This window comes from Castor canadensis, chromosome X, assembly GCF_047511655.1.
Source record: "Castor canadensis chromosome X, mCasCan1.hap1v2, whole genome shotgun sequence".
Lineage (NCBI taxonomy): Eukaryota > Metazoa > Chordata > Mammalia > Rodentia > Castoridae > Castor > Castor canadensis.
Window position 1 is genome coordinate 9,140,626 of NC_133405.1, and position 24,480 is coordinate 9,165,105.

A 24,480-nucleotide genomic window follows, 5' to 3' on the forward strand; every position below is an offset into this window, starting at 1 on the left:
CAAGTTATCACACTTGAGACATATTTAGAATCCTGGAACGTAAGAGCCAGAAGGAGCATTTTCGATCAACTTGCCTAACCTACTCATTTTATACTCACAACTGATAACTGCATTTCAATTTGTCACCAACTTTGCTTCTGGCATGATTAGGGCTGAGAACACTGGGAAAATGGGAAATGTTCCCTTCCCCACAATCTCAGAAAGGCCAAGGTCATAGCCACCCATCCCCCAGCCAGTCTCACACACAGTTTTCACTGTTTTCTTTCTGCTGCTGTGTGAAGCAGCTTATAAAGCAAGGGCCCTTTGTTGCTGAGGGAAGAACAAAACCCCAGTCTCCAGCATTGAGGAGATTTATAAGAGCTCAGAAAAGGTCAAAAGGGTAAATTACCCTGTGACTTATATGTAATCAGCATCTTTCCCTTATACTACAGGATGAGGCTGATTACATAGAAGGCAAAGGTGAAGAAAGGGAGCTTAAATAGTCACAGAAAATAAAGCTAGAACAGGTTATGGTCCATTTATCCTTTTCAGTCTTTACACAGCATTCTGCTAAATTTATTTTGTGAGAATATTTTAGGCAGAACAAACCTTAAAGATTCTTCCCCAAGTTATGTAAAAAGTAGGAATAAGGAGTAGCTTTTTATTGTGTGGGATTTTCATTATTTTTAAGAGCCAAGAAAGAATATGATCATAAATTGGAAGAAATTGTCCAAAATTGAAAGCCAGAATTATTGAAGAGCCATTTCCCGTTTAGAGGAATTGGGGAAGGCTTCAGGGATGGGTAACCTACACATTTCCTTTTCCTATCTCTTCTTTCATTCTTTGTTTCACTCCTTTCATAGATGACTAAGAGGATGTGATTATATTTAGGCAAAACTGACATAAGCATATCTTTACTTGCTTCTACCACTTTCTCTTTTTCTCTGTCCCTGTCTCTCTCACACCACACACACACACACACACACACATACATGCATATAAATTTTAAGTGCCCATTATATCTTGGGAACTTTCTGTTTCCAAGCACTCGTACCTTAGCACTCCCTACGTTGTATTTAACATGCTCACTAGGTGACAATAAGCTCCATGAGAGCAAAACCTTGTCTATTTCATTTTCACTGTGTGCTCAGCACCAGGCACAATTCCCAGCAAAGATGAAGTGCCCTATAAATATCAGCTGAATGAATAAATGACAGATCATGATGCCAGTTGCTTTGAGAGCTGTGTGGCTGTGATTCGAAGACAAATGGAAAAGAACTTATTTGTAGGCAGTTTTTCCCCACTTGTCTGGCTTTAATAAGGATTACTACCCTGTCTACCTCATTCATGCAGGATTCCAGTGCTTGGCAAAGTTTAGGTCTTTGAGCATTGGTTTAATGGCGTAATTAATACATCATAGAAATCATTTAATAATGTGATGATAATAGATCTAGTGGTTTAAGAAAAGTTCCTTTCAATATAAAATGCATAAGCCCACTTAAAATTACGAAGGAATCAAATGTTTTTATAACTAAAATATAAATCTCTACTTTAATGCTTTTTAGCTATTTCATTGTGTAAGACATAACTCACTTTCAAAGTATATTGTACTTACCCCTAAAAATAATCTCAGTTTTACAAAAATGTGCATGTTTCAGGGTTTCCATATTCCATATAAAATTTATGTTCCCATACAATTAGCAAATACATGTCCATACTAAAGAGTCAACATCAACTAATGCTTATGATATGGATGAACTGTTAGTATATTTACTAATTGGGTATTTATAGATGTTTCTAATTGTAAATATAGTCATTTTTTTAATTGTTCTGGGTAGGGGTACATTGTGTCATTTATAAAAATTCTTACAATATATCATAGTTGAATTCACCCCCTTCATCATTCTCCTTTATCCCAGCTCCCACCATTCATGGAATAGTTTCAACAGGTCTCATTTTTCATTTACATATATGTTTACACAATATTTGCACTATATTCACCCATGTTTACTGCAGCATTATTCACAATAGCTAAGTATAGCCATTTTTGAAGCAAGATATTTACCTACAAAAGCTTTTAGTGCATATGAACAAATGAAAACACCTATATTTCCCATAGATACTTTGGAATTCCACACAAATGAGACTATTGACTCAGTAAATACTTTTTATTATGAGCTTTTTTTAATTATAAAAAGCTTCAATTAAATATATGAGCATTCTGTACAGTAGCCATACAAAATTCTTAGAAGGTTTTGATCCCTCTTGTGTTCCAAACATAACTAATAATAGGTTCTCCTATACCATAGTTTCTGCTGCTTCAAGTCATGTTCTAAGTTATTCTGCCTACCTGTTTTCTTCCCACCACTAGTCCATTACCCAAGCCACTAAAAGGATTTTTCTGAATACTGACTACATTATTTAATTACCCCTCCCAAAGCCACATTGTCTTCAATCTCCTTAGCTTGGCATTTGAAGCTCTTCCTGCTTTGCCTACAGCCTGCCCTATCAGTCTCTTCCTTGCACTCTCCCCTCCCACTGTAGCCTGGAGTTATGCTAGGTATTTCACCACAATCAAAACATGTGACATGCTTGCATAGGTCTTTCCTTTTCAACCTGCTGTTTCTTTATCCAACATTTATAGCCAACACAATTCTACTCAACTTTCTAGGTCTAGCACTAGTGCAACTTTCACTAGGTCTTCCTACCATGAGGGGACTAGTGGCTGCCTTCTCTCTATTCTCTGTGTATTCTGTATATTGTTCATTTATGATACTTACATCACTGCGTTAGCATTCATTTTATGCATAGATTTCTGCACCACTTGATTCTGAATTCCTTGAAGACTACAGTCAGAGTTTTCCATAGTGTTTGATAAATGTTTGTTACATGAATGAATGAATGAGTTAATGAGTTAATTATTTCACTCTGCTATGGACATTAGTCAGCATTCAAAACAGACTTTTTCTGTTTGGGAATCTCTTTATTTTCACATAGTATAATGAGACCTCTTAAGTTTACCAGAGTTCTGGGAAAAGGAAGTATAATAAATTGAGAAGTATTTTTAAGTAGGCATGTGTGAGCATTGGGTTGAACCTTTTAAAGACAGACTTTACACTCCAAAAAACATTATGAACAAGAATATTGATAAAATGTTTTTTTTGCATAATAACTAGGAGTGAAAAGTTCTTTCTTCATTCCTGGAGACAATAAAATGATAACCCAAATTTTAATCCCTGTTCTTTTACCTGCTCCTGCTAGCATTTGCCATATTGAAAAAAAATCAAATTCTTTCATCCAGACTTCTTGTCTCCTCTTGAAACTGAAAAGAAATATATTTCTCTATTAATGTTCTTGATTTTCATAATCTTATGAAGGTCAGGTGAAATTTACAAGTATCTTGTTGTAGTATGATTGGAAAGCAAATTGCTAGATCTTTTTTGTTACTTATAAGCATGATGATTGGGTTTTTACACGCTTGTGTGAGATGGGCCTCCCTCAAACCTTGTCATCAGTATATTATCAATCTGACATGGAAAAAACCTAAACTGTTGGCTGCAGGTGAAGATAACTTGTTCAATTTACAAAACTGGAAATTTCTTCATTTAAAATTTAGTTCACAGGCTTGCTTTAGATAATGTGAATCACAGCATAATTTTTAAAGTAAGCCAGAGAATCATGAATTTTAAAATCACATCTGGTCTTAGGAACCATTTTGTCCAAGGCAGATGACAGATTCAGGGAGACTTTGATGTTGTTACAACTTAAGAGAGAAAAGGGAAGGAAGGAAAGAAGGAAGGAAGGAAAGTCTTTGACGTTATTACTACTTATAAAAAAATAGCCATTGGCAATATAAAACTTGTTATGATTTTTAAAAGTCACACAGCAATTTTTAATCTACTTATTTTGGAAATAAACAAAAGCAAATGTAAAGAATTTTTTATTTATCTGTTTGAGAAATAAGTTGGAGATTTATCTACTTACGTTGCTTTTAATGTTTATTTCCATAATCATTATTTGGTTTGATTATTTGTAACAATAATGAATAGCATTGATAACATCAAGGTTATTAGGAAAAAGCAAAACAAAACAAAATAGATAATGCTAGAAGTTTTGTAAGTTATAAGCTACCATTCTACTGTGATTCAGCAACTTTTAGCATTTGCAGAACAAAGCTTTCTAAATCTGCAGCCATATGATCAGTCCTAGAGCTAGATGAGAGAGGCTTCTGATGCTTGAGGGAGCAAAGCAGGCAGTCCAGTGGTAAAGCAGTCCTCTCCTACAGACTCAGGGACTCCACACTACTTGGCACTATTGAGATTTTGTTACCTTTAAAATATCAATAGAGAAGTGTTGAGTGCTTTTCTTTCTTTAAAAATGAGTATGTCCTAAATATTACTTCCATCATAGTTATTCCAATACTTACACAACTCTTTAATAATTGATGTGTTTTTAGGTCAGAAAGACCAAATACATCAATCAAAGGCAATGTTGTCACAACAGCTTGTTCATTTGCATTCTAAGTAAGACCAATGATTTGTGGGTCAGATATAAATAGAAGACTGATATGTAGTTCAGGATCTCTAGGTTCTGAATGCTCCAGGCTTCAAAGGCAGCAATGAGGTTTGCCTGTGAGCTCCTCTTATGTACCTGACAAACGTTTGATAGAAATCTCTGTATGGGTGTTGAGATCTTATCCAGGTGCCACTTAGTACAAATTCTGGAAGACTTTTTGAAACAATTTTATTTCAATAGAATACAATGGAAATATGTTGATCCTGTGAATCAGGATTCCATCATTTCCATCTCTGCTCAAACTTACTGTGTTAACTGTACAAAGTTTCCTCCTCTTCAGAAGGCCTCTATTGATTCTCTTAAATGCAGGAAGTTCTGCTCCCCTCTTTTCCCTTTCTTTTCAGAACAGTTTTGATGAGTGACATCTGCCCATGCTAGAAGCTAGTTTATGACCACAGCTCAGGTGACAGAGGTAAAGGGAGAGTTTTATAAAGTCCATAATTTATTTCTTATGAAGTATGCTGAAATCATACCAAGCCACTTTTCATGTACCCTATAAAAAACAAATTGTTCTCTTCATGATGCAAACATATCTGACTTCTCTCACCAGCAAAGCTCTGGTAGAACAGAGACATGGTCACACACACACACACACACACACACACACACACACACACACACACACAAACACACTCCTGCTGCCACAGCTTTGGCATTGTATGTTTTTATTTTTCCTAAACACATACATTCTGAATTTCTTTAAAAGCTGTGTAAAATGTAAGTTAAAAAGCCTTAAAAGGCAAAGCATCCACACCTCCATTTACTTTAAGACCCCATATGAAAGAACAATGTAATAAGACACAGTAGACAGAAGAACAAGAAGATGCAGAATATTCATAAAATGGTGGTCCTACTAGAAACAGATCTGCCTTAGGCAAGAAGACTTTGTGACAAGTTAATTGAGTCATGAGTGTCATAAATTCAGGATGGGTTATATAACTTAAGACGCCTGGTGCAAAATGAAAATGTAGAGTCCCTTGTTCTAAAGTAATTTATAGCAGTGTTGTAGTTGTACACCTGTAACCCCTGCATTCTGGAGGCAGAAGCAGGAAGATCATGAGTTTGAGGCTACCCTGGCCTACATAGTGAGAGCCAATCTCAATAACAAAAGTGGTTCACAATTTCAAGAACCATTAAAGCAGCAGAACATTAAACCAAGTACAGGACACATATAAGCTTGAATACCTGTGCACAGGTTGCATGCCCATGAAGTTGGCCTTGCCCATATCTGGGACACAGATGGCCTATGTGAATATTGAGTAAGTCTGGAATTCCTCCTCAGGTAGCTTCAGGTTACTCCTTTCATAACCCAAACCCTTCAAGATGCTCTTCCTTTAGAATCCACGCAGAAAGTGGTCTTGTTTTTCTTCACCTATTTTGTCTTATGCCTTTTCCTTAGACACTTTGAATATTATAATGCTAAGGATATGATGATCATAAAAGATGGATGAGTTACTAAATATGGCTCTCTAAAAGATCAATTTGTAGTCTCAGTTTGTAGATAGCTGCTGGTTGAACATAGAAGGAGAGTCTCTCAGCCTCGTCTTTCCTCCAGGGACTAATTGTAGGGGCTCACTTTCTTAGCTCTGAATCGCCATAGCAGTTTTCCTGTATCCCAGTCTCCTCTCTGTACAAATGCTCGGATCATTTTTCTTCCAGATAACTCACTGCTTCTCTGATTTTCCAGCAAGACTCAGTGATAGGGTGGACAGTACAGGAATTGAAACTCAGAATTAATTTCAAAGGACACCTTGTTGTTTTCTGTAACAAACAAAAGTTTTATTTTTCAGATGGTAACTCATTGATTCACGTAACAACTTTCTATGGTAAAGATGACCATTGTCACTTGTTTCAGAGGGGAAAACTGAGTCTAAGGGAAGTTAAGTGAATTTCTCAAGGTTGCACAACTGCTGAGTGGCAGAGTTGACTTTCAATTCTAGGCATGCTGGCTCCAGAGAGGTCTTCAACATTTCTCTATGCTGACTTTTGATGCCTCTACTTTTAGTCACTGGGTTACCAGGGTCAGCAATAAAACCCCCCAAACCTCAATTTCCTTATTGAAACACAGATATTACAACCTGAACTGTCGATTACAAATATTAACATTAGAAATGCATGTGAAATACTTTATAAGGCTCCATACCAATATTAATCATTGTATAATCCTTGTTTTGCTTGGAAAACCTTCCATGACTTATGGAATCAAGTCCAAATTTCTTATTCTGGCTGTCAGAACCATCAAAAAAGGTAAATTAAGCCTGTCATGTGATTCTCTTCACTTTTCTATGCATGGTGATTTCTGGTTTTAAGTTTTCAAGACTGCTAATTCCCCAAGCCTTTCTTTAATTCAAGGCTCTTTGGTGTCCTGCCTGCTCTAAGCAGCCTTCTCAGATAATGCCAATCTAGTACTTATTAGAATTTTTCTTTTCTGATCCTGACCTCATATCCCTTTTCAGGATAAGTAGATCACGAATTTGGTTATAAATTCCCTGACGTAAGCACCAAGTGTGTATCTTGTTTCTTTTTAACATACACAGAAGGTCCTTCAAGCAGATTTGGTGACTAGCTAGTTTAACATTTCCCCCAGCATCTTGACCCAGTACTGGGCACACACTTTGCCTTCAGGAACACTTGTGGATTTGTTTTAGATATGCACAGCATCTGCTCAAGTGTTCAACACACAGAGAGCACTCCATAATTTGTATTTTTAGAGACAATCTGTTACCACATAAGGACTACCAGAAATTATTCATACTCTTTGTATAAATGAATTTATACAATAAGAATGTTTATGAGCTGATATAAGAATGAGAGAAAGAAAACCTTTAGGCTTTTTAAAGACAATAAAACGAGTGCTTTTACTTCTATGTCACAGAACAAGTATGAGGATTTTAGAAATAACTACTTATTAAAGATGATGTTTCCAGGCTGGAAATAATTTGCTATTTTTAATGAATTAAATCAGATTCCAGTTTTCTCTAGTAATGAACTCACTTTTATTCAATTGCTTCTTTTTAGTCGGAATGCTAAATCCAACTTCAATTAAGGATATTGACACTTAAGGAAAGGATCCAGGCCAATATCATATAGCAAACACAAAGTGGCTAAATCCTATTTTTCCTTGTCCTCTGCTGAATGGTCCTCCCACTGACTACAGATCCTCCCCAGTGAATAAGAAGGAATCAGTTTTTAAGAATAAAGCAAGGTAGAAATTTAACAGAATTAAAAGTCTCACATAGTGAAAATATTTTTCTGTTGGTCTGGGATCAAGGCTTGATAAAGGTTTCTCTTGGAGAGACAAGGCAAGAGGAATTTGTGAAACTCCCCATTTCCTAACTTTCTGTCATAAATCATTTGTAAAGGCATATATTTACCCCTTTCCTCCTAAGACTTTGCCTTGTCTGTCTATAAATATTCACCTTGGATATTTGATTTTGTTCTAAAGGGAAACTCAGAAAATCTGATTGAAAACATCAACTCAGAAAGAGCTTCCCCCAATATAATATATAAGAGCAGAATCACTTTATTCAAATTTCACTACATTTGAGCTGCTTGCATAGTAGAACTGAAAAACTTCCTATTAACTTGCAGAAAACAAAATCTGAATAAATGAAGTAAAAACTAATGAGACTGTAACAAGCCCCTCCTCCTCCAAATTACCCAGATTATTACTTAAAATGTACTTGTTTTTCAGAGATCAATTTAATAAATAAAACATATTTAGCTGGGTGCCAGGAGTTCATGCCTATAATCCTAGCTACTTGGGAGGCAGAGATCAAGAGAATCACAGTTGAAAGTCAAGCCGGGGAAATAGCTTATGAGACCCTGTCCCAAAAAATCCCAATAGAAAACAGGACTGGAAGAGGCTCTCAAGTGGTAGAGTGCCTGCATAACAAGTTTGAGGCCTGGAGTTCTAACTCCAGTACTGACAAAAAAGAAAATGAAACATTTTAGTTTCAATGTTTCAAGTTAAACATTTGAAATATAATCATTCTGTATCAATGGTAACCTTTTAAATTTATGTTTTAATATGGTGATTTGAACAATAATAACCATTATTAATTTCATAACTTTCTGTAACATGACAGAAAAAAACACTCAGCAAAATATTGCTGGATTTTTCTTTTATTCACTAATGCTTGCAATAAGACCCTGAGAAACCTATGGAAAGCAGAGAAACTTTTTGAATGGATACAACTTCCTTTTTCAACTTTTGCAAAAGGTCACGTCAAGTGAATATTATAAGATTGAGGACATTGTTAACTGGAAAGAGAGAGAGACACACACACACACACACACACACACACACACACATATCGACCCAGCAATAAAACTATGGCTAAATTTTATGATAAAGAAGAAGCCAAATAGCACTTGTCAGATAAGAGCTTTGCTCATTGAAATGAATCACTGAACTTCTAAAGCTCAACTAATTTGTCCAAGGGTCCATCAGTTTCTCTGATGATAAGAAACTTGGTAGTGTTGACTAAAAGAGTGGGATGGTGAACAACTTAAAGGGGAAAATGCTATTTTCCCTGAAATGTGATGATGTGGTCTTCCTAGACAGATTTTAATTTGCTTAATCATCAACAGAATAACTAAAGTTATTCATCAATAGGAAAGACAATTCTCTTGAAAAACAGATAAATGGAAAGTTCATACCACTTGCCCCCACCCAAAAAAGAGCAGTGGAACATATGATTTATATGGAAGTTAGAATAAGTATTTAAACTTTCGAAATTTAAGGACAGATAAATGAAGCATTTGAATAAGGTTAGGACTGTGTATAAACCAGACAACTGAATGGAGAAGAGGTATAATAGATTTTTTGAATTATAATTGTCTCATTGTTCTTATAGCAGCCATTCCCAAAGTGACCTAGAATCATAAAGTACCAAACTGGGAGGTATTCGAGTTCATCCAATCCAGCTTTGTTCCCAAATGGGGAAAATGAGGCCCAATGAGAGCTGTGACTTGTTGTCACGACTTTATAGCCATTCTTAGATCAGTACCTCAGATCCTAGGACTCATCACTAGAAATACCACCCGTTGGTTCTTACATTGTATGAACAGGAATTTATGAAATAAACTTGTTCTGACAGAAATATGATTTAATATTGTCTTGATACCAAAGAATTTCTCTCTAATCTGGAAGACAGAAGAAACAACTCAAATACACAGAACCATAGGAAGAACTAAATGACAAGTTTTGAAAGAATTATTCAAGCTTGTTAGTGAGTGAAATTTCTTTCAACTCAGACTCTCCTAATTCTAAAAGCCAATAATAACACAGTCTCACAGCTCAGCAGTAAAGCTACTTTGAACTCTAGAATGAGATCATTGGGTTCAATGGACAGACCAAAGTATCACTGAAATTGGGCCTTCCTGCATGTAATAATATTTGGACCTTGGCTTTATATTACCATATCTATTCTGCCATGCTCATGTGGTATGTCTTTGCATACCTGTATGTGTGTGTTTCTTAAAATATGTGAAAATATTAAGACTAAATATTTGTCTAAGATTTCCTGAACAGCTAATTATCCACTGTAATTTTGTTATGAACTTAGATCTTCCAGGTTTCAACACTTTCTTTAGTGTTCATATGAGAGGCAAAATCTCAACTTTTCATTTATTTATTGGAGTGTTATGCCCCAAAACACTATCAGGTGTTAACAATATGTAAGTGGAAGAGACTTGACAAGTGAAGGATTTGGTCAAGGATTACCCAGAGTAGAGTCCAGTCACCAATCCTGTCTGGCTGGCAGTCACTTCCTGAGCTGGAAGGTATCTCAGATTGCGTGTTGTAGCTAACATTCTGTCAAGATCAAAATGTCCAAAAATGTCAGTTGACAATCTGACAGATAACTAGTTCAAATGTTGCTTTTTATGGTAAATGTTGATAGCAAACATAATATTTTTAAATTAAATTAATAAAATGATGTGTGACTATTTATAAAGCAGTTATTCAGGGAAATATGAATTGGGTATACTTATAGCATCCATCCAGGAACAATAATAGTTATTTTGATGGTCTTTTCCTAGTATCAGCACATACCTATGGACTTGTTGATGAACACATTACATGTGTTCAGAATGAGGTACTTTACTGTACATTACTTTTATTCCCTTCCTTTACAACTGATCTTTTTAAGTGATAAAATTCTCTTATAAACTAGCATTGATTCTCCTCCTTGAATGTCACATGGATAAACAGGATATACTGTACATATAAAAATCTCAACAGATTGCTAATATATGTACTATCCCAAGAGACTGTTAATTTTATGTAGAATAAGAAATATATCTTAAAACAAATAATACATTTTAAGTATTCAAATCTGCCAGAGGAATCTCAAATATTTTGTTATGTTATGTATCTATAAATGGAGTGTACCTGGCAGACATATTCTGGTGTTTTAGCCAAATACAAATAACAAAAGAAGTCACTTTGCCATATATCACCATAATCACAGGAACAAATGGATCTCTCTCTCTCTCTCTCTCATTTCTTTTAATTCTCTAACTTTTATGAACACAACAATAGCATTTATGTTAATGAATTTATTACCTCTATTTCCTGGGTTTGTATGTCAGTGTGTCTTTTACTTTATAAAATATGAATAATCAGACACTCATGACATTAAAAAAATTTTATAATCAAAAACAGTTGGCTTCAATGTAAATGTGTATATGTGTGTAGAGAAAGTATGGCCAGTCTGTAGACATCTGTATCTGAAATGTTTTGTTATTATGTTTTACTTTTAATTTTTAAGTATGATACTAACAGAAATTCATGGATAAGAATCAGTACATTTTAAGTATTAATATATTTTTCAAATCTTATTTTACCTTAAAAAGGTAAAGCATAATCACATAAAGAATAAAAGTCTTAATTTGTAAGCTTTTGAGCAATATATACAAGGCAAAGAGGACAGCATGAAATATTTTATCAATTCTTTTTAAGTTTCTAAATTTTTTTGTAACAATTCAAATGTCAGTTTTAGTAAATATTTGTTAACTGAAAGCTAACTGCGGCAGAAAGTAACTGTGTTAACAGTTCATCCAATAAAATACAGTATCATTTGATCATATCTCCAATAGGTCATTTTGCCTATTAACAGCTCAAAATATGACATTTATTTTCTTAAGCAATGTCACTATTTGGCACAGAAGTCTATTTACACAAGAACTTGTTTCATTGGCCATTTATTCCAATAACTTGAGAACAATTATTCACAACTAAATCTAACAGTATTTGTACAAGTACTTTCAAGCTAAAATATTGCTAAAAAATTTCAACACACATGCAATTCAGTATGTTTACATAATAGCATATATTTATTATAAAACTTATGACTCTAAGCACTTTATACAATGTCAATACAGGAGTCATTCTACCGTCTAATGAATCATGATCATATTTGTGAGGGGAGATACTGCTGAGCACAAAAGTCCTGTGTTGAGTTGAGTTGAAATGGGTTGACTACTTGGGCTGCTCAGGAATTCTACTGTGCCATCATAGAACTGCTGGATAGCTCAATTCACATGAAACTGTGGCAGACTTTTAAGTATAAGACCTTAGCAACCGAGAAACCTGTAGCACAAACAGCAGCACTGGTAAAACACACCCTTAAATATGCACATGGGCTCTTATTTTAAACAAAGTTGATATTGAAAATCAAAACATATAAAACAGATATATTAGAGTGTTTTTTTGTATTATAAAATTTTTTCTGCTTTATAAACGAATTCACAAGTTTCCTCTAAATGGCAGCTTCCTTAATGCATTTAAAATATAATTTGATTTATAAAACTTCAACTTACACATGATTTTTTGCACAACCATTGTGAGAAGAAAAGTACACCTATATACAGTACTTAATTTTTCTCTCTCACAATTGTTTTATAATTGAACCTGTAGAAGATATGTAAGCCAAAAAAGTACCTTTTACACCACTAAAATATAAAGTAAACCTTATCTCTAAAACATGAATATTCCAAAAATTTAAGTACATTTGTAATTTTCTATTTACAATTTCAGTACTCAACTTTACAAAGTAGATCTTTAGATAGCTCAAGGATACAGCTATCTTCAGGCCATTAATATCGGGCCCAATTCTGTAGCAGCTTGTTTTACTTTTTTTTTTTTTTAACTTGTTAGTTGTGTAGCTCCAAAGAGATGTTAATAGTGGTTACACTGTAGCCAGACTATTTATAAGTTTTATACTTTACTGCACAAAATTAACTTTAAAAGTTCAACATGTTGCATTGTATTACTGTTCTCATTGCTTACTCTGGTTGATTTTCATTCAGATAAAGTTCTCCATTATTTGCAATAAGCTTATTGCCAGGGATGTGGGAGTCTTGTGGGGATCTGGGGTAGTTGGTAGCAGTGGGAGTGGGGTGGCGGGGGTGGAATGAGGGCAGTAGATATCCTGTCTACTGTGTGTATCTCTGTGTCCCCTCAGCACATAGTAGAGCATGGCACCTAGGAAGAAAACACTCAACATATATTGAATGAATGAAGAAACAAATGAATTAAGAGAATTGTCTGAAAGGCTTTTTTCACTGTAGCATCCAACTCAGTATGTTCCTGGAATGTATAGGATCAAAATGAACTTTCAGGCTCTGAAAAATGACAGAATTTCTCTCTTGTTCATTACATACTTTTTTAAAATTCATAAAATATTTAGCCCTTAGTGACATAGAATCATTAAAAAAATTAAGCCACCTTAGAAGACAGAGGACCAAGAAGAGGAAATTGAAGAATGATTTCTTTACTCATCAAATGCTGGAGGGAAAAAGGCACACAGTTTGACCAAAGTTCACAACAAAATTGGACTCTTGATAATGGTGTCTAGTTTGAGAAGTGGCACTTTGAGTATTTAAATACAAATTTAGCCACTGGTATACTCAGAAACAGTGAAAACAACTAATTAAGAGCTAGAATCAAAAGGAATTACCATTTGCCATTTGCAAAGCTAGACACCTAGATCTGTTCCAGGCAGGGCCCTGGGAACAGCATTCTTTTGGCTGGAACAATTTCAGTGTTGTCACACCCACTACAAGCTGCATGTGAAGTGAAAGGGAAATAGCAAAATCCAGCTGGAAGAGATAAAAATAAAAATCCTAAAATAAAATGAGTTTGAAAGCATTTGAGCAGATAAAACAAAATATAGTCCATGGGATGCTGATAAGTTAATAAAACTTGAAATGTATATAAAGGAATTAGAAAATAAGCTCCAAAATATAAGGTATATTATGCTTCTAAATATAATATTCTGGACTACATTTGAACACTTTTTTTCTTAAAACCTAAGGCAAATGAAGAAACATGAGAATTTAGAACTTGCTTAATAGAAAAAGAGTTCATGGATTTGAGTTGCTCCAGGAGACCTCTTTTAAATCACAGAAGTAAATGAATGTTAACGTATCTTCCTTTAAGATTAATAATTATTTTTTTAGGAGTAACTTTACTTTCAGGAGAGTAAGAACACACACTAAAGTGGAATCACTACGTCAGTGGCTCTAGTCATGTAATTTAAACAAAAAACTGTTTTAATATGCTATATGCCAATTTTCCTTCATGATTACCTCTCAAAATACCTACCTCTGTATTGTTTTTATCATTGTGATAAATGAGAGCAGCTACAAGAGGATTTTTAAAACTGTTTTATACATAAATACTTCACTCAAAAATGAGGCGATGTTTAGGAAGTATCTCTGAGGTCAACTAGCTCAGTACTATAGCTCCTTTTCTGTGAAATGTAAAATTTGTATATATTAACTTTCTTGTAAGTCATTTTAGCCCACCATCTTCAATTTTGATCTAATGTATTTAAGCAGAAATTATGATCTCTAATAAAAGAATGAACACATTAGTTCGTCACTGTAGATTTTAGATTGTTAAAGCCATTTTTTCCCGAATGCCTTTTACATTTGTATATGTGCACAATTATCTTCTATTGTTGAAAAAACTATTTTGCACCAATGCTTATTAATTTGAGTAATTTGTATTTAAGTAATTTCTAATTGAAAGCTTATCACATGAGTTGTTAATAGTGGCAGACAATATACTATTCGTCATTTTAAAGCTTTAAAAGTAAGTTATCAGGATCCACTTCAATCTCCACATGATAATAAAGGATTATTATATGCAGTAACCTATTTATGAAAAGGAAACAGTGTGCTTCTTTCAGACGCCATCACTTGCTTTAATAAGGAATTGAAAAGCTGGACTACTTTATATGCAGATCACCATCCCAGTTGCATAAGGATTTACAATAGACAAAACAAAACTATTTTTTGTTGTAAAGAAAGGTTGTTTGTTTAAGTCACACAATAATGTTTGCATCTAAAAATATTTACAGGCTAGTAAGGCTTTATAAATGTTATATAGATTTAGTTAGTTAAAATCATTTTAATGCTAAGATCAAAATGAAAGCCTTGCTGAATCTGACAAAGAAATTTCCAAGTAAAACATGCCAAAACAAGGCAGAAAGAAAAGATGCTTAATGTCGTGATTCAGGTAACTACTAATGGATCTAGAGATGCAAACAGTACATGATCCGATAGCACCCCATAAATGCTTGAATTAAACTTAAGAGAAAAATGTTTTGTCAGAAAATGTGAAAACTGAAAAGAATTCTGAATCTAAGCTTTGATCCTAAAAAAGAAAGTAATGTATATCTTTTTTTAAATCTCTGCTGCTTTGAATTTGCAGAGAACTTTTCTGGGAAGCTTTAATCTCACCTTTGAAGTCTTCCTCCAAGGTATTTAATGGCTCTTATGTCTTGATTAAATGAGGTGTGTGGCGGCCTCTACTGGTGCATGTTTATAGAAAATGTTTCAACAGGCAGAAAAAATATTAATTTCAATTAAAAAGTTAGAAATACAGACTCTTTCATTTAAATATATAAAAATATCTAATTTAATGCAGAAAAATATATTACAAGTTGTGTAATGTATTCTTAATTAGGAAAATAATCTAAAATACTGACCATGTTAGTGTAAAATAATGATTTACAGAAGGGCATTAATTGTTCAATTCACTCTGATATTGGGTTAAATATATTTTTATTAATGAATTACTAATCCCAACTGAGGAAGCTTATTACCTCTAGTCCACTGTTAAATACCCTTACTTGACTTAAATAAAACCACTTAAAACAAATCCAGAGAAAAGCACATATTTTACAGTTAAGTCTATAAAGTTCTAAACTAGAATCATCTGATGACAGGCTGGTTTCTATAACTCAAGATTTGACTTAATATAGCTGACATATAGATCTATTTTACATTATTTTCAATTTCAAAAATGCAACACATTAAAATATGTTCAATTTGTCAAAGCTAAAAGCAACATTTAAGTAATGTACTTAAAGTGCGAAGGCACTTTAACACAAAGAAGAGATGCCCAGTGGCTATGCTTGGTAACTGAAGATGGAAATACCATATCATTATTTACAAAAGAAGTTATAGTCCCAAAAGATCTTTGGAGATCTTCTACAAAATATACTAACCATTTTCATTTGAAAAGTTTGCCTATTCTTCCTTCATTTTGCTATACTCTTGTTTTCACCCCCACATTGGAAAAAAATAAAAACAAAAACAAAATCCTAAACAAAACATACGAAAAAAAATGCATTGTAGAAACATTCATGTTCACTGATGGTTCCTAAGAAGAGAAGGGGAAAAAGTGAAGGTGGGAGAGCAAGAAAGAAATAATTTAAAGGAAAACTTGCAAAAGCAATATCATTGCTTTACCCTATCTCCCAATGTTTGCACAGTCCCCCATTAGCACTGGGAAAGGGAGAAACAAACACAAAAGCAAATGCAGTGTTTCCAACAGTTTGAAGCAGCATCCTTTGATGCCATAGGGTTGTAAATGATTTCCCTTCATAGCTGACTGATTGCAGTTTGTTTTTCCAGAACTTCGAGGTAGTCTGGTTCTGATTGCGGTTTAGCTTGCAGTAAAGGGTGGTCAGGCTTTGACTGCCCCACAAAGCATTTCCTGGGAGTTCCATATAAAACAGTTTTATTGATTCTGTCTTGGTTTTGGCGTCGAGATTCGTATGAAGGGGCGAACTGCCTTTTAGGTAAGGTACAAAAGTTATAGTGGACTAGGCCTGCACTGGGGAGTTCCTTGATTCGTTCAGCAATATTTTGATATAGCAGCTCAGGCTCTCTTGGTGTGGTCTGCTTTTCCAGCAACTCAGTGGCACTTATTGTGTAAGCAAGTGTGGGTGGCTCTTCTTTTTTCTCCTCCAGGTTGCCATAGCTGAACTCTTGCAGGTTTCGGTAATAGGCTACTGGGTCTCCTTCCTTTTGCATGTAGATGGGGTTTTGGCACATCTGACCCACAGGTGGGGGAATATAGTTATAGACATGACCATCAGTTTTATCATTAGTCTCTGTGTTGTAAGACCCATACTGTAATTGAAAGGAACTTACATCTAAGTTGTTGCCACTCCTAGGAACACTTGGCACTCCCTTTCGGCGTTTCAGGACAAAGACGAACAAACCTGCCCCAAAACAGACAGATAGGATAAAAACAACAAGCAATCCTAGAATTAAGACAGAAAGTGGAACTTCAGTGTGTAGTTCAGGATAGGAACTAGGAGACACACTAAGTGACCAAGGTGTGTCTGTGTTGTGATTCATTGATAAAATAGTCCCATCTGACAAGTTTGGACTATCTGGACAAATAGCTTCCCTTCCCAGAAATTTCAGGATCTCCCCTGCATGCTTAGCAGGAGACTCACAAGTCACCTCATTGATGATGACAGGGGAATTAGCATGTTCTGTCCAGTCCTTTAGCCCCATAATGTCACAGGTACAGTCCCAAGGATTCTCTTGTAGATCTATCTGGATAAATGCTGGAAGTTGATCCAGAATCCCTTTCACAGGCAGATGTGAAAAATGGTTGTTTCTCAGATTCAGCCTGGTGAGAGCTGTTCCCCCAAATATATTATCAGGTAAGGACCGCAGCAAGTTGTTATTCAGAAACAGCAGCTGTAGGTTAATCAAAGCATCAAAGGTCAGTGGCTTAATTTCCTTAATGACATTATATTCTAAATAGAGATACTGCAAGCTCTGCAGTCCATCAAACATTGAAGGATACAGCACTTCAAGATAATTGCCATTCAGATAAAGTCTGCGTAAACTGGTCAGGTTTGTAAAGGCACCTTCCTGAATAACTGCAATCCTGTTATTTCCTAAATGCAACAGATCCAAAGAACTGTATTCTACGAGGTCGTTTTTATAGACAGTTTGAAGATAGTTCCCTGTTAGGTAGAGTTTCTTTGGACTGGTAGGTTTGGGCTGCAGGTCAGAGATATTAGTGAACTTCCTTTCTTGGCAGTTAACATTCAGACCGTTGTCTGAACTCTGAGAGGTGCAGACACAGCTGCTGGGACAGGTGAGGGGCACAGGGGACTTGGTCTGGTACACCATGATTGGTCCAAAGCTCTGCCTGTCCTTTGACACAGTCACGCGGGGTGTTGGACGATTTCTCATTTTAGGTGGCCGGCTGGCTTTTGGTGCTCTAGTTGGGTTGAGAGCAGGATTTATTGTAGGTGACAGCCTTTGGATGTGTGTATCAGCATGACTGCCCCTCTGACTGGAGTCACTGGCACTTTTTCTGGGACAGAGGTCTTGCCTGGTCAGTTGTGTCACATCTTTCCCATGCAACCTGAAAGGAGTTTCACAGACAATCTCTCCCACAAAAACAGTAATGGTGTCCAGCCAAGCCTTGAGCGGAAGTAAGTCACAAGTGCAATTCCATGGGTTTTCCTCCAGTTGAATCTCCATGATCCCTCCTATATGTTCAAGGACACCAGCAAAAGGCATTACTTTCAACCTGTTCCCCCTCAAGTCTAAGTGGGTCAGCAGGACAAAGCGAAACACATTGCTGGGTAATGACAGCAGAAGATTGTCATTCAGGATGAGCACTTTCAGCTTATTAAGTTTGCTGAATGCCCCTGCCTCTATGGCACTGATGTAATTGTAGTCAGCCTGGAGGTACTCCAGGCTCTCCAGGCCAAGGAAAGTGTCCTCTCTCAATACCTCGAGCTTGTTGTTATTAAGGTGCAGTCTCTTGAGGGTTTTCAGGCCACTGAATGCCCCAGTTCGAATCTCCTGTAACCCATTGTTACCTAGGTGAAGAGTCACCGCATTGGAGTAATTGACAAATTCGTTAGGGTACAGTCTTGTCAGGAGGTTTCCATTGAGAAAAAGCTGATAGATTCGATACTGGGGAGGCTGGAGCAGGTTGACTGTTGTAAATCCTTTGTTTTCACAATTAATATTTAGTACGTTTTCCTTCTCTTCGCACAGGCACCGGATCTTGCAAATGTCTTTGGCAGTTTTGCGACTCTCCGTCTGTAAGATCCCCGCCACGGTTAACACACTGAGGAACCAAATGCTGCTCAGCATCTTTAGGCACCTTCGATGTCAGCTCAGGTACCACCTACAGGCAAACCTTGAGTGGGGGACAGAGGGAGGAAGCGGGATGCAGGGGAGAAAGAAACAAGGAAGCCTGATTAAAATGGCAAAGCAAGGAGGTGGAGGGGGAGGGAGGCAGAATGAGGGGGAGGGCAGCATGGCAGAACGAAATCACTGCGTTTTCAAAGCGGTTTCTTCTCTCCTCTCCCTACCCACTCCCCCCAGCCCACCCACACACGCATCCGGGAACACACATGCTTGCACCTGATTTCCCGGCGGGTCGCAGCCAGCCGCGGAGTCATTAGTAATCGAGTTGTCCTATTAAATCCAGCTCATCTCCTCCTCCCCTGTGGGATTTCGAAGGGATCTTGGGAGACTCGCCCTTCATGGGCTTGCAGCAGAAATTGCTTTACTTTACTTTTTTTTTAAAACTGCGCAAAAAGGGGATGGGAAAATCAGGAACCAAGGGGCTAGCGGCAAGGGTAGAAATGAAAAGAGAAAAGAGCAAAGACTGCTCCGGCTAGGGGTACTCACACATCAGGAGAAGACAGGACCCCCCTCCTCTGTGGTCCGCCAGTAGGTTAGCATCTTCAGGAAGAGAGGGAGAACATGGTAAAAGAAAAAAAAAAAAAGACGCCGCTTCCAGGGGGGATGCCTGCTTATTCCTGCTTATTTGTGGCTTGATTTAATTTGATTGGGGGATGCGCAGAAATTAAAAAATCAGGCAGTCTGCAGGAGAGGAAGAGAAGGGAGGACTGGGGCAGAGGAAGCTTCGCTGCCAAGGACCAGAGGTGCGATTGTGTAGAGAGGTCTGAGAACCTGCTGGCTCCGTCCGCGGGCGGCAGCCACAGTTGAGCCTGGGCGCGCGCTTTCGATCCCTTGGCGGCGGCAGCAGTGCGTCTAGCAGTTTGAATTTGAGAGGCTTTGCAGGCTCCCCAGGACAGGGCTAGGGTGACGTCACTGAGGGAGGGTGTAGGCAGAGGATCGAGGGCGCGCGATGGGGGAGGATGGGGCAGATGCTTCTCTTCCCAGCAAGTGGCTTTGCAAAGCTCAATTCCCAGCTGCGTCAGTTGCTTCAGAACTACTCCACCTCCAACCAGGCTGGCGGCGGGAGAAGCTCCAGCAGAAGGGTTTCTCAAGCAGGCGCCCGCTAAGGTGCCTGCCAACACCAGAAGTCCTCTGGCACATCTGAGTGGTCTCTTTCACTTGCCCTCCCTTACCTACTGCATAAGGGCAGTACCTGACGATTCCAGAAGGCTTTCATCCGAGATTTCCAAGTGTGCATGTGCGTGTGGGGGGGGGGGGAGAAGTGGGGGGCAAGGAGTTCTATTATCGGATCTATGCTTTACATACGGAGCTTTGTTTCAGAGCTAAAAGAATCACTTTCTTGGTGGTGACCGGCCAAACAGATATTTAAGTAGACTCAGGAAGCCAGCTCAACGTTAGCTTGTGGACTGAGATAAACAGAAAGGAAAGCCTTCTCCCCCCTTAGATTTATACTCAGGCAGATAGTGAGGTTTAAACGTGTGCTTTGTGCCTGTAGGAGGGAGAACAGGAGTGGGTGTCAGAAAGGCACTGCCAGGCTGAGCCTCAGCTGAGAGTGGGAGCCCAGGGAAGGGCGGTCGAGTCCTCCATGCTGCAGGGGCAGGGGATCCAGGAGGAGAACAGAAAGTAGTGTTGGAAGATTGGCTCCTGAGAAAGAAAGAAGTAAAAGGAATCATGGACTGAGACCCAGCACAGCTGGGTTCTGATCTAGCTCTGTTGTCAAGTATGTCACTAGCTTCTGACCATTCCTGCTTTCATTTATTAAAGAGGGTAGAAGCTGTTGGCCCCTCTTAGCTCCAACATTTAATTTGGATTCAAATAACCTTTTCAGAGCATTACTAATGGTCAGGTGTTGGATCTTTGCTTTCATTATCTCCTTTCTCTTTAATTATCTTACAGCTCCCTGGATGCAGGAGTCCCTCAGTGTGGAGTCCATTTGCCAGATGTGAATAATGTCTACTGTTGCTTGGAAGGGGCATGGGCTTTCTCTGGTGGGAAGGGGAGATGAGTCAGGAAGAGGAAATGAATTAGAGAGTGGAAAGGAATTGATCAAATGATGTTCCTGTCCCACAACACACTTTAGCTAGCTTTCCCTGCTTATTCAGTCCCAGATCTATGCAGAAAGAGTCTACAAAGGGTCTTATTGCTTCACCAAATGCATTAGAGGCAATCACACAAGGGAACTGAGCCATTTGAGTTTGGAAAACTGCCTCCTTTTCCCCTTATCCTTCCCTGTTAAATTCAGGTCATAGGATAGTGGGTTTTATACAAGCACTTTCTTCCCCACAAAAGGCTGAGGTAGTTTATAAACTTTAGTAATAAGGCAACCTGTGGCTCTGGCAATTTTCTGTGCATTTTTCTCTGGCCTTCTCCCTCCTCCTTCCGCTTCCAAGAAAAGCAAAGTGAGGCATTGTGAGCACAATTAGGCTTCCTTTCATAGGAAAGGGCATTTTTCTATGTATTTACAAATATTAAAAGTGCATGGTCCTAGATAGTGTATTGATTCAATCATTGTTTCAACAAATATTTATTAGTTAGGCTAATATTTCACTAAGGTAGAAGCCAACGTGACAGCTGGCAAAATCTTAGAAATCAGCTGACTTTTGGTCAAGTTCAGGAAATTAAAATTAGCAAAACACAGGAATTCTGGCTAGGAGTCCAGCAGCTTTCCAAAAAGCCAGTTACTACTGCTTAATATGAATTAGAGAACTGTGTATCTAAACTTAAATAGTGGTGGTATTTTGTATGAATTTGTTCTTTCAATTTTAAAGTGAAATATCAAATATTAGTGATGCTGTCAATACTCTTTTAGGAGAGAGAGACAAAGAAAGAGATGGATGGGGAGGGGGTTGGGTACACTTGAAATTCTTGACATTTATAGAAGAAAGAAATGCGGTGGTAAGCAAGCCAGAGGAGGTACACTAAGGTAGTGTGGCGGGTGCATGGTTAGCTTCCTACACTGGTCGCTAGACCCTGCCACCGTTCTTTAGTCTCCTGACTGTTTCTGAGTATCCAAAGCCACCTTCCAAAACATAGTTATTGGGAACAAATCAGTCTCAAACACGATGAGCACTTTTAAATAACTTTCTTTTGGCCCCTTGTCTTGGGAAAAAGAGCAGGTGTTCAAGGATGTGGAAAGGTTCGGGGAGGAGGGGTGAACTGAGAACCCAAGAGCAGCAGAGGAGGTTGCTAAAATAAGCAAAACGGTCCCTCTCCTCCCTAAGGCATGGGAGGCTTAAATGCAGACTCCATGCCTCAGCTTCACTCGCCTCTAAGGGAGTAGGGGCTTGGCTCAGATCCCTCAAGCTTCCACCAAAGGCGGAGGATGCTTGCCTGCAGGCGAACAATCCACCTCTACCCGGGCCGCCTTTCAAGCAAAGACCAGGTTAGGAATCTTACAGGCCTGAGAAGGGGCGTTACCAGTCCGCAGCCCCGTTCTTCACTCCTGGCATCCTCTTGGCCACCCCAAACTAATATCACTTCTAAAGGAGTCTTCTGGAAGACCTGGGATCCCCTATTGTTGGGAATGGGGCGCCAGCCGCTAATGCAGCCCTGCGTTCCCTCCCGCCTGCTGGTTGATGCTTGACGTCCGGCTGGTGACTCCACAGCCACGACGGCCACTTCCACTGCCCTTACTATGGGGCTTGGGCACCGCGGGCAAATGGACCCTTCCGTGAGCCGCAGCGAGTGCGTGGGCCGCCCTTGGCAGTGTGGCCACTCGGCTGCGCGACGCGCGGATCTTGACTACGCCTGCTCGGACGGTCGGGGCGAGGAAGCCCGAGCGGAGGTTAACCATAGAGGGCGACTGCCAACGCTCTGCCCTCCGTGGGTCGCGCCCAGTTTCCCTAGGCCCGTTCCCCCGCCAAGAAGCTGAGGGAAGCCAGCTCGTCGGCCGCGTAGCCAAGGCGTCCCCGACTGTTGAGAACTTACCTAGAGAGCGCGCTGCCCAAATCTTCTCCCGGAGGCGCCCACAGCATCTGCGACTCGGAGAGGTGCAGAAGTCAGCACAGCCTCCGACTAATACCGCCCGGGACAACCACCGCTCCGAGCAAGGGCACGGCGAGGAGCGCGGGCGGATCCCCCAGGGCAGGCAGATCCCCGCTGAAGCGGCTCGTTTCCCGGCAGCGTTTCTGGCAGGAAGGAGGGAGGGAGTGAGAGGGAGGAGGAAATAAGAGCGCGAGGGAGGAGAAGGGAAGGAGGGACGGAGGGAGGGATGGCGGCCCCTCTCCCTCACTTATCAATCACCCCGCAGATCAAATGTCCCTGCTGTGCATCCGGGAGGGGGATGTGCCAGCACACAAAAGAGCCGCTGCTCCATTTCTCTGACAAGCTCCGCGGAGTGCTGCTCACGCCTCTTGGTCCCTCTGGCCTGGAACTCTGTCCAGCTCTTGGAGCTTCTACCTCGGGCTGCAGCTAGGACTCGGTCAAGTGAAATAAGGAAGTCACTAGGTTGGTATCATATCCAAGGGGATACTAAGCCCCCTGGGTGGAAGTTATGGACAAGTGAAAGAGTAGCCAGCAGTCAGACTTGAACACCCTCTGGGACCTCTACCTTCCCTAACCAGTAGCGCCCAATCAACGCAGATATTTAAGAACCTGGTATGATGATGGTAAACAAGGATTTTCCGTATAATATATAAAGCTGAATGAGACTAGTGCAAATGTGTTAACAAAAGCAAGCCCTTAGCAGCGTTCTAGTTTCCGTTTTAACACTATGATTATTTTTTGTTCTTCATTACATTGCCTGGATCTAGCACAACGTTCTTTTTGCCATCCTCCCTTCCTCCTCCTCCTCCTCCTCCTCCTCCCCTTCCTTCTCCTCCTCCTCCTCCCCCTCCTCCTCCTCCTCCTCCTCCTCTTCCTTCTTCTTCTCTCGTCTTCTTCCTTTTTCCTTTCCCTCCCTCTTTTCCTCTTCCTCTTATTAGTAGTCCAGGTTGAGATTCTGTCATAGGAGGTGCGTGCTGAAAGAGTCGAAGTGATTCAGGAAGGTGGTGTGATTTTAGCCAAGAGCTTTGCTGTTCCCCTGAATACCCTTTTACCTGGGGCCTCTCCTCTACTTTCCCGGAGTATTTGGAATAAAATTGTAGTTTTATTAATTTAAGCCAGGAAGAGGGAGTTCATTTGATGGTCCCAGGTCACCACCCCACCTCAGTCCTGGAGGAGACAGACTTTGGAAGTGATCACAACTCCCTTATCCTTTCAATTCAATACCCCCTTTAAGAGTATGTCAAACCTTAAATTCTTCAGAATATGCAAAAGCTTGGGGAAGAGCATCAGGAAAATGAAGAGCTGAAAAGAAAGCCAAGAAGGTGTGTGTGTGTGTGTGTGCAAAAATAGAGCAAAAGTGAGCTTTCCATCTAATTGATCTGCATTAGGATTTGTCTGTTTTCAAGATTATTTCCCATACATTTAAACCAGGTTCTCACAGTGCAG

At 38.9% G+C, this 24,480-nt stretch overlaps 1 protein-coding gene and 1 non-coding gene across 10 annotated transcripts; one reads left to right on the forward strand and one right to left on the reverse strand.

Annotated features, from left to right (window-relative positions):
- The first annotated feature begins 3,412 nt into the window (after window positions 1-3,412).
- LOC141420199 (small nucleolar RNA U13) lies at window positions 3,413-3,512 on the forward strand. Its single transcript, XR_012444867.1, has one exon. It is a non-coding gene; the product is annotated as a small nucleolar RNA U13 (small nucleolar RNA).
- An 8,360-nt stretch (window positions 3,513-11,872) lies between these two features.
- Slitrk2 (SLIT and NTRK like family member 2) lies at window positions 11,873-23,583 on the reverse strand. 9 transcript variants are annotated; one of them, XM_074062373.1, is made up of 4 exons: window positions 22,978-23,582; window positions 19,537-19,590; window positions 19,267-19,349; window positions 11,873-19,039 (listed from the first exon to the last, which is right to left on the reverse strand). In XM_074062373.1, exon 4 carries the CDS (start codon window positions 18,991-18,993, stop codon window positions 16,456-16,458), a length of 2,538 nt encoding a protein of 845 aa, XP_073918474.1. In that variant the 5' UTR covers window positions 18,994-19,039; window positions 19,267-19,349; window positions 19,537-19,590; window positions 22,978-23,582; the 3' UTR covers window positions 11,873-16,455. The 9 variants fall into 9 exon arrangements, with proteins under 9 accessions (XP_073918474.1, XP_073918472.1, XP_073918471.1 ...); XM_074062371.1 differs by having other exon boundaries at window positions 19,267-19,433; XM_074062370.1 differs by having other exon boundaries at window positions 19,537-20,694.
- Window positions 23,584-24,480: the final 897 nt, after the last annotated feature.

Excerpts from the sequence above, each read along its gene's own strand:
- Slitrk2 (XM_074062376.1), bottom strand. The coding sequence starts at position 18,993 with ATGCTGAGCAGCATTTGGTTCCTCAGTGTGTTAACCGTGGCGGGGATC.